General features: G+C 45.0%; 1 protein-coding gene across 5 annotated transcripts in view; it reads left to right on the top strand.

Moving 5' to 3' along the window:
- Positions 1–13385, top strand: part of RBM33 (RNA binding motif protein 33) — a 90986-nt gene that overhangs the window by 46151 nt on the left and 31450 nt on the right. For all 5 annotated transcript variants that reach the window (XM_075587860.1, XM_075587859.1, XM_075587862.1 and 2 more), the window contains exons 11-15: positions 212–335; positions 1185–1939; positions 2683–2856; positions 3723–3986; positions 5445–6080. In XM_075587860.1, the coding sequence (XP_075443975.1) occupies positions 212–335; positions 1185–1939; positions 2683–2856; positions 3723–3986; positions 5445–6080 (1953 nt within the window). The remainder of the gene's footprint in view (positions 1–211; positions 336–1184; positions 1940–2682; positions 2857–3722; positions 3987–5444; positions 6081–13385) is intronic.

Below are 13385 nucleotides of genomic sequence, written 5' to 3'. Positions count from 1 at the left end.
AAACAATAACCCTTTAAAGCAGACTTCCTCTCGTCTTTAAAAATGTTTGTGTATTCAGCGGCACCTGACTAATCTTTAATTTCTAAGGTGCCAAAGAGTCTACTGAAAGGTTTAATAACAGAGTGGTTAACATCAGAGAAAGATATAGGAGCCACAAGTGGTGAGGTAAAAAGCATTATCTTAATACTGATATACTGTTTGTTTTTTAAAGGGACTGCCAGAATTTCCGCATGTTCCAGGTCCTGTGCCAGGGAACTTTAACCAGCCCCCGAGACATCAGGAGCAGTGGCGAAATCCACCACCCCAACCAGAGCGAGAACCCTTCTTCATTGGAGGCAAGTTACTAAGCAGTCATTCCTACCTAGCGCTTCTGTCCAGGCCTTTAAACACTCTGCTGCCAGTGTGACCAGCACAGCCGCCGCTCTGCGCTGCTATGCCTATGTGCCCAGTGCAGCTGGCGGCGCACGCCTCTCGCCAGCCCCTTACCTCCTCCCTAGCTGTCCCTGGTGCCTCCTCGCTTCCTGGCTTACTGCATACTGTGACGCGTCAGCCAGATCAAAGGGAACGAAGAACAGTGGCAATTCTTCATAGAATAAGTATAGGAAATGTACGCCTTTTAAAGGGGGAAAGGACAGGTAGTTTTAAGTATTTTGAAATGGTTTAAAACATATTTGTTTATTTTCTCCATAGTAACAATACTTTGGAGTATTTTTTTTTTTATTATTATTATTATTATTATCTTTACCCGATCTTGTGTGAACATGATTTGTCAGCTCTTGTACATTCAGGCAAATTGTTAAACCACTTTTGTTTTGGCTAAAATTGGCGACATAACTAGATTAGAGAAGTCCCAGATAACATTAGAATTACATAAAAACTAAAAAAATGGAAGGATAATAATTTTCCATAGGAAACTTGTGTTTTTAGTTATTGTTTTTTTGCCAAGGACGTCAATTAAATGGATACATTTTCTAAAAGCTTTCCCACTATGTGGAACTGCCCCTTTAGGTGCTATAGCTCACTCAAGTGACTGGGCCGTTGATTAGCAAATTTCTTTACCAAATGAGAACTGAGGGGTCCTGAACTGCACTAGTCCGCCCCACCCCCCTATGTATATTTGCCACTATAACTTACTACCAATCACACATTAATCAGTTGCATTTTTTTAATATATATATTTACAGAACCAAGGTTTCCAAACCATCATCTGTTTGATCAGCGAAATCTGCCTCCAGGTCCTCCTCCACCTCTTCTAAACAGCAACCTCCCAGTTCCCAACCAGAATCAACTTCCATACAATCAGCCAGGACAGGGTTTCAATCAGCCGGGGCCACAGCCAAGGTTCAGTCAACCGGGGCCACAGCAAAACTTCAACCAGCAGGGCCTGCAGCCCGGGTATAACCAGTCTGGGCCACAGCAGGGGTTTAACCAGCAAGGCCCACAGCCTGGGTTTAACCAGTCCGGGTTTAACCAGCCTGGCCTGCAGCCAAGGTTTAATCAACCAGGCCCACAACCGGGGTTTAACCAGCCAGGACCTCAGCCAGGCTTTAACCAGCCTGGGTTTAACCACCCAAGTTCACAGCCAGGGTTTAACCAGCCAGGCCCTCAGCCAGGATTTAACCAACAAGGACTTAACCAGCCCGGGTTCAACCAGCCAGGCCCTGGGCCGCAGTCAGGCTATAACCAGCCAGGCCCTGGGCCACAGTCAGGCTTTAACCAGCCGGGCCCTGGACATCAGTCGGGGTTTAATCAGCCAGGGCCACAGCCGGGATTTTCAAGAGAACGACCTGTAAGGATGAACTTGCAGTCTCCCGGACCTATGGGAATTCCTCCATTCAATCAGAGTTCAACAAACCTAAGACATTTTGCTCCACCAAGACAGCAGTTCCCGCCAAGTCCTGGTCAGCAGTTTATGCCTCACTCGCAGCCGAATATGCAGGTGTGTATGTGTAGAACTGGATAAAATACAAAGTTTACCTTTTTTTTAGGTCTTAAGAGCGGTATATACTCAGGATTTCTCTGAAGACCGCATCCTAAATTTTCAGCTGCTGGACAAATGTCCCGATGTTTGTACATCTGTATTATTCAAAAATGAATGGTGAGCCCAACAACCAGAATCGCAAATACACCAAATGATAACGGGACACAAGGTCCCGAAGGTAATTCTGACATCAAATCGCAGTGAGCACTGCTGTGTCTGAGAAAGTACAACTAAAGGTGCGAGCCTGTTTGCATTGCCCATCGCTTCCCACGGTGGGGAAATGCCATGTTTTGATGTTACTTACGGTAGAAACACTACATTTTCCCAGTCTGCCTTCTTGGCGCTAATAAAGACTTGTGGATAATTGTGCTGTGGCACTTCTGTTTAAAATCATGTCCTTTTTAGGAGCCGTATTGCTCAGCAGACCCTAACCTCTCCTGAATGCAAATATTGTTCCAGTTAAAATTCCCATCCGTGGGGCTGTAAATATTGTTCCCTATAAAGCATGCTAGGAAGCTTTCTTCCACGTGCTGGTAGAGTTGAGCTCCATTTACATCAATGTGACTAAAAGCTTCTTCAGTGTGGGAAGCATATTCACAGCATATTGAATAGGGATCTTGCTCATCTGAAATTGGCAGAGTAGTTGGCATTGGTGCTTCCAAGAGGGTTTTGCTTTTATTATGTTGTCCTTCTTTGTACAGGGCCCCATGCAACCTCCAATGCAGCCTCTGCACCAGCATCACCACCTTTCTGGACATCCCAAGCCCCCAATGCCTATGTCACAGCCACAGTTTAGACCACATTTACAGAATTCACAGACACCTTCAAACAGAATGCAGGGACAACATCGACAAGGTCCGCTTAAACCAAGACACGTAAGTATTATATTGTATTCAGCTGTAAGTGAACCGTAAAGTCTTCTAATAACCCTGTGTATAATGTAGACTTCTTGTACATGTGTGGTAACTGATTTGAATTTAGTGTTTATGGCTTTTAAAAGCTCTCCGGTTTCTTCAATTTGCATAATGCCCAGTAAACATGGGGAAGAAACCTGTGAGATTTTGAAACCTCTGCACTATCATATGATCTATGGCCCATTAATAGGGCAGATTCGGCAAGTGCAGGTATGGGTTAGCGCAGGGTGCGCAAGCTTTCCCCGTGCGCACCCCTGCCTGTTTTCCTCAGCGCCTTGCGCCCCCTGCTCAGCCCCCACTTCAAATGACACACAGGGTCATATGACGTCGCGTTGCCATGGTAACGTGACTGGTTACCATGACAGCACGTCGCAGGAAAGGAAGATAAGTGTGTTATAGAGGCCTTGCACGGTCCCCCGACATTTAATTTAAACGCCTGGGGAGAGAGTGCGGGACCTCTATAACTGCTGCGCTCCCCCAGAAAATCTAGAGCGCCCTCCAGTTTGCGCACCCTTGGGTTAGCGCACCTCATCTGGCGTTGGCACCCTTTGGCTTGGAATGGGTGCTAACTCCGGATCGCATGTGCTAACCCATACAGGCGCTTTATCAATCTGCCCCTATTTTCCTTGAATCTACGTTTTTTCAAGATCAGTGAGGCTACTAGAACTTTTTTAGGCAAATTAACAAAATTATCAATAAAAAGTAATATTGTCAGGGAAGTGGAAAGTAGTGCTTTTACATTTGCATCTGCACGCCACGTCTTCTCCAAATACAGTGTTGTAAAGAAACATATATTTATTTGTTTATCCGTTTGTTTTGTTTGACAGAGCACTCCTACCCAGAGTGGGGTGACGCTCCCAAATCAGCAAACGCCGCACCCAAGGAATAGCAATTTAAGGGAGTTACCCATCGCACCGTCTCACTCTTTAAACATGGGTAACAGAAGGACAGAATCGGCTCCTGCTGCTCAGGTCCGGCCAATAGGCACCACCGCACCGCAAGCCAGACCTACGAGTTTTGGGAATCCACAGGTGGCTAAACCGGTAAACCCCACTAGCCAAGTCAAGGAAGAAGTTAAAGTTGAACAGCAGGTAAATGACTTTCCAGAGTGTTTTGTAACCGTGCTTGAGATTATTCGCAAACAGCTGTTAATGGTCATTCACTAGGCTATTGCACCGTAGGGAATATTAACCAGATATTACCCTGACCTGTCACTTGCATACCTGTTTTGTGATTTTGCTAACTTTAAATAAGGGGTTCGGTTGCATTTCATGCAGAGTATTGTTGAGCCCCCTAAATGTGACATCTGTAAGGCTTCATTAAAGAAACAAAAAGCTATTTACACATGTTATGCTGGGTGCGAAATGCAGACTAATTATGGTCACTTGCAGGCTAACCTTATTTGCATTTTCCCACTATCTGACAATTTGACACTCTATTTTTAGTTTAGAACAGCAAATACGGAGGAACTATTCACTGGCCTGGAGTCACTGGGAGGCCATTTGAACAACATGCAGTCTTTCCCCAATTTGCTGAATCTCCCTAGCAGAGACACAAAGAGGACCATCAGATTCCCACTCTGTTAGAGCCTTGTGTGAGGAATCTGTTATCCCTGAGTCACTGCCAAAGTGCTCTTGGTGTATAACAAACTAAAACAGTACAGTGTGCATTTGGCTTTTCTTATTAGAGGTGCAGAGACCGAACAAAGGTTATTTGATGCTTATTATTTTCATCCACCGAAGGCATGAGCACAGAATAATAAGTCTTTTTAGTGTACCATTAATATTCCAGCTTTGCAATTGCCAACATTTTGATTCTAAAGAGGGTGCATGAGTTCAAGGTCAGTCATTTGACTTGTGGTGTTCATTATAACCAATTATTGTGTGACAAATGAGTTTGAGATCAGGCTTTAAAATTCTGTAAGAAAAATCAATACTTCTAATCAAACCTTTTCAGGTCATTTACCTCACTACCTTTTGTTAGTTTGTCAGAAGAGAACAAGATAAAACGATGTGACAGGAGGATTCTTTGGTACCGCGATAGTTGCTTCAACCCATATTTCTGGAAAGCTGAAAACAATTTTTGTGCGTGTCTAAACTGTAGATTAATGACACTTATTCATATTCAGAGGAGTTGGATTGCACAACAGAGTGTGTGTGTGTGTGTGTGTGTGTGTGTTTGTGTGTGTGTGTATATGTATATATATATGTATGTGTGTATATATATATTTATATATATATATATATATATATATAATGTGTGTGTATGTATATATATATATATATATGTGTGTATATATATATATATATATATATGTATATATTTTTTTTTGTGTGTGTGTGTTATACACATAGACACACGTGTGTGTGTGTGTATATATATCTACACACACACATACACGCGCGCGCGCGCACACACACATATATACGCGCGCACAGATATGCGCACACACACACATAACACACACATACGCACACACACACATACAGTATATGTATATACACATGTGTATTGTGTACTGTAAAAGGGCTTTTGCTTCTTCTCTACAGTATCCAGACGAGGATGAAGAGACCAGAAAATATCGTTTGAAGATTGAGGAACAGAAACGATTGAGAGAGGAGATCCTGAGACAGAAGGAGGTCCGGCGGCAGCAGCAGGCGGGGGCTAGAAAGAAGGAGTTACTAGAGAGACTTTCTCAGCAACAACAACCTACAAATGCACAGCAAGGCCAGGCTGAGCAGGAGAAACAAACTATCCAAGTGGCAAATAATGGGAACCCAATATTGCCCTACACTGGTATGCAGGCGCGCCCAAATGTGAAAAACAGACTGCTGGTTCAAAAGCAAGAGACACTGCCTATAAACCCCCCCCAGAGAATCCCCCCCCTTCAGCAAACTGCTCCGACTCATTTACTGTTTCAAGGCAAGCAAAATAAAATGCTAAACCAGACTCTGCAAAACAGGATAGCAGCTGAAAATGCGTTTCAAAAAGTACAGCAAGTGCGGCCTGCGGTCTCCACAGCAGCATTAATGTCACAACAGACACTGAAAGTGGCCTCAATTCAAGGCAAGCCGCAGGAGCAGAGACCAGGCACGAAGAGGACCGTCATGCAGAGGTCTAACAGTGGAAGTGGCGATGGGCCACATATCGGCTCTAAAGTTCGTTTGATTAAGTTATCTGGAGGGGTAAGTCCAAAATAGTTTTACTTTTGCAGACGATTGGTGTACTACAGTGCAGCGGTAATTGTAGGACCTTGAAATAGAATTGTTGATGTAATACTAATGTTAAAAATCTAGTCAAGACTACTACCAACAAACACACAGTGGAGGTCAGAGACTGGAAAGATGAGATGAGAACCAAATATGATATTTGCCTCCTTAGCCTCTTCTGAATGAAGATATCAAGCATTGCTTTTTTCCCCACAGTGTGGAGAAACGGAGGAATATTACACTGCACCACTTATGCTTTGATCAAGATATTTCTTTCAAATGTCACACCACTTTATGAATGTTCCAATCTGCTAGATATTTACTATTGAAAAGTAGAAGGTGAAGCACTAGGGTGCAATTTACCCCATATACTTAATTGATTTAAAGTAAGAAAATCAGGCACTGTGTCTGATCAAGGTAGTTGGTTATCTGTACCCGAACCAAATGTTCTTGAACTGTGCAGGAAAACTGATGTTGGAAATCGGTCTGGAGGGAAAACCCTTCTAGATGTAATTCATTTTTCCAGAAATGATACAAGAAGCACATTATATGCCCATCAGAACAATGGAATGATTCTGTCTTAAAGTAAATAACTTCCCCGGACTGGTACCAAGCTTGTACCAGTGAGTTTTTTTTCTCTCTCTCGACTTAATAAAGAGTGCAGGAATTATTAGGCTTTTGTAATTTTATCCTGCGGATTACAATCTGTAAACTATGGTAGCTCGTCAGTCTGAGGTACATTGTCATGGTTTGGAAGAGTAACTATGGATCAGCAGAAAATGGCAATAACCAGGACCTATTTCTGACTTTTAAAGCCTTTTTTTTTTTTTTTTTGTCCCAAGCCACCTATTGTTTATTTTTTTTTTTTAATCCGTTCTCTGTTAACTTATCAGCACAGAAGCACACAGCTGTGCCAGCATTTTGTGGATGGCGGTTAGTTGAGGGCTTGTGTGACCAAGCAAGAGGGTGATCAGCAACCAACTGAATGGGAAGGACGGTGACAGTCTGTAGCGGAGAGTGAGTAGGAAAGCTATGTTGGCAGACAGATTGTTTTTTAATTGTGCTTGCCACTGGAGGGTGTCATTGGTCACAAAACCTTTTAGATTGATCACCCATGTGTTTGGAAAGATGCACCACCTCATAGGAAACCTAAAGAAACGGATAGATAAGAACCCTCAAGCTTATTTTTGTATTATCAATAGAAAGATTATTTTGCTACATATATCAAAGTGACAGCTTTAGCAAGCATACGTTTTACTTTGCATGTCAAAGCGGTCGCGTTTGAACTTTGCCCTTCCCCCAACTAAAGCGTTAGAAGCATTATTACTATTTAATATTGCGGAAAATAATGTCGCAGACAAAGGATGTGAAATTCTGCGCAGGTTTTCTTCCAAGGCCAGTGGGCATTAATCTGTTCCATAAACGAATTTATTAGCATTGCTTGGTTGAACGTATTCTGAAAATTGTAAAGGCCAGTGGGCACATTGTCTTATTGCCAGTTTTGGAACCTTTTTTTTCCCCCTGCTAAATATTAATTTTCCTATTTAATGAAGTGATTATTTTTGTCCCATCTGTTTGTTGAGATGTGTTCAGGAGTTTGATGTAATTCAGCATTTTATTGAGTCGGCATGCTTCTTCACAGGTGCCAGGACCAGAGAAAGCCGCGTTAGTATGTGTTCCATCCGTTACATTCTTACATTCACTCTCAGTGGAAAAACTTACAAGTTTGGTCTTTAGTCAAATGAAAAAGCACTTTCACAAAAGTGAACTATTTCAGAAAAGTATTACCTGTCTCAGGGATGGAAAAATCCCGGGCGCCTGAAATGTGCCCCCATTGTGCCTGTGCTGTCTACAGTTATGACTGACCTAATTAACAGGTCAAGTCACCACGGCACAGCTCAGTGAGGTGATTGGACAGCAGGAGGCGTGCGCGGGCTGGGGGCAGAGCTAGTTGGGGGGGGGGGGGGCGCTATGAGCGGAGATCTGAGAGAGTTAGTGTGTGCGTGTAAGGCCACGATTATAGTGGGCGCGACGGCGCTTGCGATTTTGTGCGCTGTGTGAACAAACTGCAGCAACCGTATCGGCCATAGTGCGTGAAAGGCGCGATGCGGAGCGACCGCACAGCAGATTTTTCGCATCACGTCAGCGGTTCAGCCAATGTGGGCGACCCAGCCTGGTGAGGCGTCCATCCCGCCTCCCCATTGCCTTCCCAATCTCTCCATCGCAGTGCACCAATCGCTCAGGCGATAGGCGCGCAACGCCATGGGCTCCGTAGCAGGACGCCACAACTATAACCTCCGCCTACGGCTTGTATTATACTAAGTGCATGCGCGCGCACTGAAATGAAAAATACCGGTCGTCCTACAACAGTGTATCCATTGCCGGCGCACGCACGGCAGACAGTGTTGGTGCAGCAGCTTTGTGGAAATACCAAGAAATTGGTATTTGATCGGCTGCCGTGCCATGTGAAACTGAGCCAATCAGTCAGGTCTACCCTTGTGATGTCATGGCCACGCCTCCTAGCCATGCGCATCATCGTTTGGCCTATAGGCCTAAGGCTAAGGACCCGCTCCCAGAGTCAGCGCACCCGCACTGCTGACAGGCGGTGCGCTGAGATACACAGACCGCGATATGCGGTCTGTAGGGAGTGGGAGCCGGAGCGGGAGGTGGGCGGGTGGTGGGCGGTTTGACAGGGAGGGGGGGCGTGGCTTGAGCGGAGGGACCCGCTACTCTCCCCCCCCCTCCCTCCACGGACTCGGGCTGGAGCTGGAAAGTAAGTTTAAACACACACACGCAGGCACTCATTCATACACACACACGCACACACACAGGCAGGCACTCACGCACTCATACACACACACGCGCGCACACACAGGCAGGCACTCACGCACTCATACACACACACACACACACACACAGACAGAGGCAGGCACTCACGCACTCGGGCACACACACACAGACAGGCACGCACGCACTCAGACACACACACAGACAGGCACTCACCTGCTTTCACTCCACACTCCTCCCCGCTCCCCGAAGCCTCTCCTCCTCCCGAAGCCTCCCCTCCCCATTGGCTCACAGCCACACATGTCACGCGTCAACGCTAGGAAACACCATTCTCTGGTGTCTCCAGCGGCTGACGCGCCACAGCGTGTAGTCAGCTGTGCAGCCAGTGGGGACCGGGACCGGCTCGCGAGGATTCCCCTGCTGGTGGGGAACTCGCTACATTGCTGCCCGCGCCAACGAGCGCAGCGGGACCGAGGCCTAAAACGCGCGCGCCACGTGCACGAGAGAGGTCGCGTACAAGCACATACAAGCCTAAGGCCTCGGCCATGTTTACCGCTTGCTGGCGGAAGGGTGCTGAGGCGTGCTCCCGCTCAGCACTCAGCCCCTACAGCCGCAATTAGAGCGGCTTTAGTAGGGGCTCACCTGCGCTTCTGCGCGCTTGCGGAAGCGCAGGTCTTAGGGGAATTTAAAATTCCCCCACTTGCCGGCGTGACAGGCCGGTCACGTGAGCGGTTCGCCCAATGAGGGCGAACCAGCTCCGTGACGTCACTGGCCCGCCCCCTGACGGCCCGCTGACAGCGCGTGCGGTAACCAACAGCAAGGCCAGGGAAAGCACCCGCTTTCCCTGCGCCTCAGCACGCCAGCAGGGAGCATGGACAAGGCCTAAGAGTGTTTGTGTCAGGGGAGCGGGGTTCGGACAGCAGGGGAGACAGGGGCGGGACTAGTCATAGGGGAGGGGATAGACAGAGATGAGATGTCTGCCTCTGCGTGTCACAGATACGGACACACACGGACGGACACGCGGACACACGGACACGGACACAGAGCCAATGACAGGTGGGGAGGGGCAGCGGGATATCTGAAATAAACCCTCCTGCGCCAAATCCATCAACGCAGACTTCGAAAAATTCTGTCTCGCTCCTAAGTATTTTTTATATTTTTGGTCGCCCCTGAATATCACTTTTTCTTAATTGCCGAGTAACAGTGGAGGTTGGTGCTTTTGGGGCGAGATGTTTACTTCACTATGTTTCCATGCTGCTCTGCAGTATTAGTGCACTTTGTAAATCTTTCTACATCATGTATGTATGTATGTGTCTGTACTGTGTTTGTATTGTTCTTTCACATTTTGTTTAAGGTAAATATGCACCTTTACCCACAAATGTTAGAATTGCCTTAATATCTTTTTTGAATTAGTTTTTAAAATTCATTTGTTCTGATAAAAAAAAATATTTTTGGGAGCAAAATTATCAAGTACAAATTGAAGAAATACTTTGTAGATTGGTATAAATGTCAACTTCATAATTCCCCTCCCCCACAAATGATCTGAATTGTATAATATTGATACAGTTGATAAGCAGAAATTGTCTACACCTGTATTCCGTCACATTTAGGCCGCGTCCATGCTTAGCGTGACTGTGGGTGGCACGAACAAATGGCTGTGCCTCAATGAGGACGGCCATAGAGTGCGCGGGTAATTTTCCGCGCGACACAATTTGAATTTGTCGCGCGACGGCCGGGTCACGTGAGCGGTTCCGCCAATGAGGGCGAACCAGCTCCGTGACATCACGGCCACGCCCTTCCCCCCCCCCCCCCCCCCCCCCCCCATCGCATCTCCCCCTAGGCTACAAATGGCCTCTGTTGCAGGCGCGTGCACACCTAGTATGGCCTTGGCCTTACATGCCGTTTTTAAGAGGTTTTATAGCTTCATATATAGTTTAGCAATGAAAGAGGCCACAATCTGCAAATCTATTTTTCTCATGGATCAGTATATGCGGTTTTGAGTGACGCATCAATGAACCGACAAGCAAACCTTTCTAATTCCAGATGGGTCTCCTAAAGCCTAGTGTATTCTTTCTATTCAGCTGAATTAGCTACAGTGATGCTTATAATTTGTCTCCATTCTGGAAACGGTTCAATGCAAATCTGCATACTTTTTTTTAAATTTTATTTAGGTTTTCTTTGCCCCTAAACGTCTACCCATGTTCACATCGTTATCGCAACTCAAGATGTTCTGGCATGGGGAAACGCCTTTTTGTGATGTACTTTTCTAAAATAGATACATCATATAGTGTTTGGAGAATGTGCCTGCAAATAGCTAAAGCTCTTGTAACCCCCACCTTTCCTTGACTGGTTATGGGATGTGTTTATTGCAAGGCCGTAGCATTGTCAAGCCTAATAGAAATCTGTGTCGTTAGATTTGCGAGATCCAAGATCAGTAACAGTGCCAATGACAGTGTGCTATTGGCCTTATCAAAGCAGGATTCATAAGATGCTGCCCTGGGACACTGCTCCACTGTCCTGCTGTGTGTCCTGACAATGTTATCTGTCCTCTCAATATGCAGTATCAAATGTCTGTCATGAGCACAGAAATTAATTTAATGTCACCTGAAGACATGCAATTAATCTTTCTGAGGTTTTCATAATACCTTTACTGAAAGAGTTGCCTGTTTGGAGGATTTGGATTTTGGGGCTTAGGAGAAGATAAGGAAAATTAATTTTTCATCGGGGTTAATGCCAGCTAACCGTGCTACAAAAGGCTGCGAGAAATGGTTAGGGAATTTGTCAAGTGTTGTCACTTCAGAATAATGCTGCTTAAAGTCTCCTAGTTGTGATCAAGAGATGGGATTTCTGTAGAGAAGGATTAATCAATTTGCTCACTTCTGAATGTAAGTTGGCAGTATCTCTTCTTGGGGTTTGAGAAGGAAAATAAGATTTTGATCTGTCAAATTGGAAGAAACTGACAGCAGCATCAGCACACATTGTATGAGAACACTTAACACATTGACTGACAGGTTGGCAGCAAGCACGACGGTTCCTAAATATGATATAATACTAGTCATTGAAAACGTCTTTATTTTTGTGATGCATGAAAGTCTTGATGTATGCAAGTTAAATGTGAGGTTTTTTAAAATGCTTATAATCTGTTCTAACGCCACGGTTGGCTTTTATTCTGTGTATCTTTATCACTGCCATGTACACAGTGCCGTCAGTCTGGTACATAGAATTTTTCAGGCATGAATCCCTGCCCTGAAGAACCTACAATCTTGTTCTGGTGGCTGATGCAGGTTATTCTGTTCAGCTCTTTGAAAGACTGACGCTAAATCTGTAAAATTCCTGCTACCTGCTATTCTTATATTGGCCAGTAGTTGCCCCAATTATGTTTTTGTGGCAATTAGCATCCTGTATGTGTGTATCTCTATTAATATAGTGCCCACTGTGTACGCCGTGCTTCACAAGAGTCCGTACAGGGAATTGTAATACAGTGAGAGCTACAAACAAGATCAGACAATAGTAAAGGAAGTCCCTGCCCCGGAGAGCTTACAGTCTAAATGTGATTTGCTGAAATGCTTTCCAATTTGCATTTTAGTTACATTTCACGCCTCTTTTACTCTTCGCAGAAGAGTTGAGGAAAAACCTCTATTTTAAATGCCATCATTTAATGTTTGGTTTATTTTATGCTGCTTCCATTGAAAGCATGAATGCACTAATTAACGTTGGTCTCTTCCCACGTGCATTCAAAGTTCAGTTCAAGTTATGATGCAGTCTTGTTTCATAACGGACACCACCCCTCGGCACGGACACCATAGCGCGCCCCCCCTAAACGGACACCCTCCCTGTGTCACATCACCCAGTCAGGAGGATCCCAACTATCAAGCAACATCATGTTATGGGTATGCTTCTCTTCAGCAGGGACTGGGAAGCTTCGCGGGATAGGGGGGTGAATGGATGGTTCAAAGAACAGGCGAATCCTTGAGGAAAACCTGTTTGAATCAGCCAAGATTCTGAAACTGGGGGGAAACTAATTTCAGCAGGGCAATGAGTCAAAGCCACTCTGCGGTGGATGGACAAGAAGAGAAGTAATGTTCTCGAGTGGCCCACTAGAATCCAATTGAACATATATTGCGAGAGTTGGTTGCAGTCCGTTGACTATCCCAAACAAACTCATCAGAACTGGATCAATTTTCCAATGAAGAATAGGTCAAAATGTCACCATCCTGCTGTGCAAAGTTAGTAGAGACCTATCCAAAAATTATCATAGCAGTAATTGCTGCAAAAGGTGCTTCTACCAAGTACTCACTAAAGGGGCTGAATATTTATGCAACCAGTAAATGTCAGGTTTATTTATTTATTTATTTATTTTATTTTGCGGACATTTCACCTCCTCATATAACAGTTTTCAGTTTAACCACTACAGATTTGTAGCTTTGAATAAAAAGTAGTTACTTTGAAAAAAATGTGTCTACATTATTTGTAATTCAACAACTTGACATTGGT

Source organism: Ascaphus truei, chromosome 2 (assembly GCF_040206685.1).
Source record: "Ascaphus truei isolate aAscTru1 chromosome 2, aAscTru1.hap1, whole genome shotgun sequence".
Taxonomy (NCBI): domain Eukaryota; kingdom Metazoa; phylum Chordata; class Amphibia; order Anura; family Ascaphidae; genus Ascaphus; species Ascaphus truei.
The sequence above is the reverse complement of the archived record's forward strand: the minus strand, read 5'-3'. Positions and strand labels throughout refer to the sequence as shown.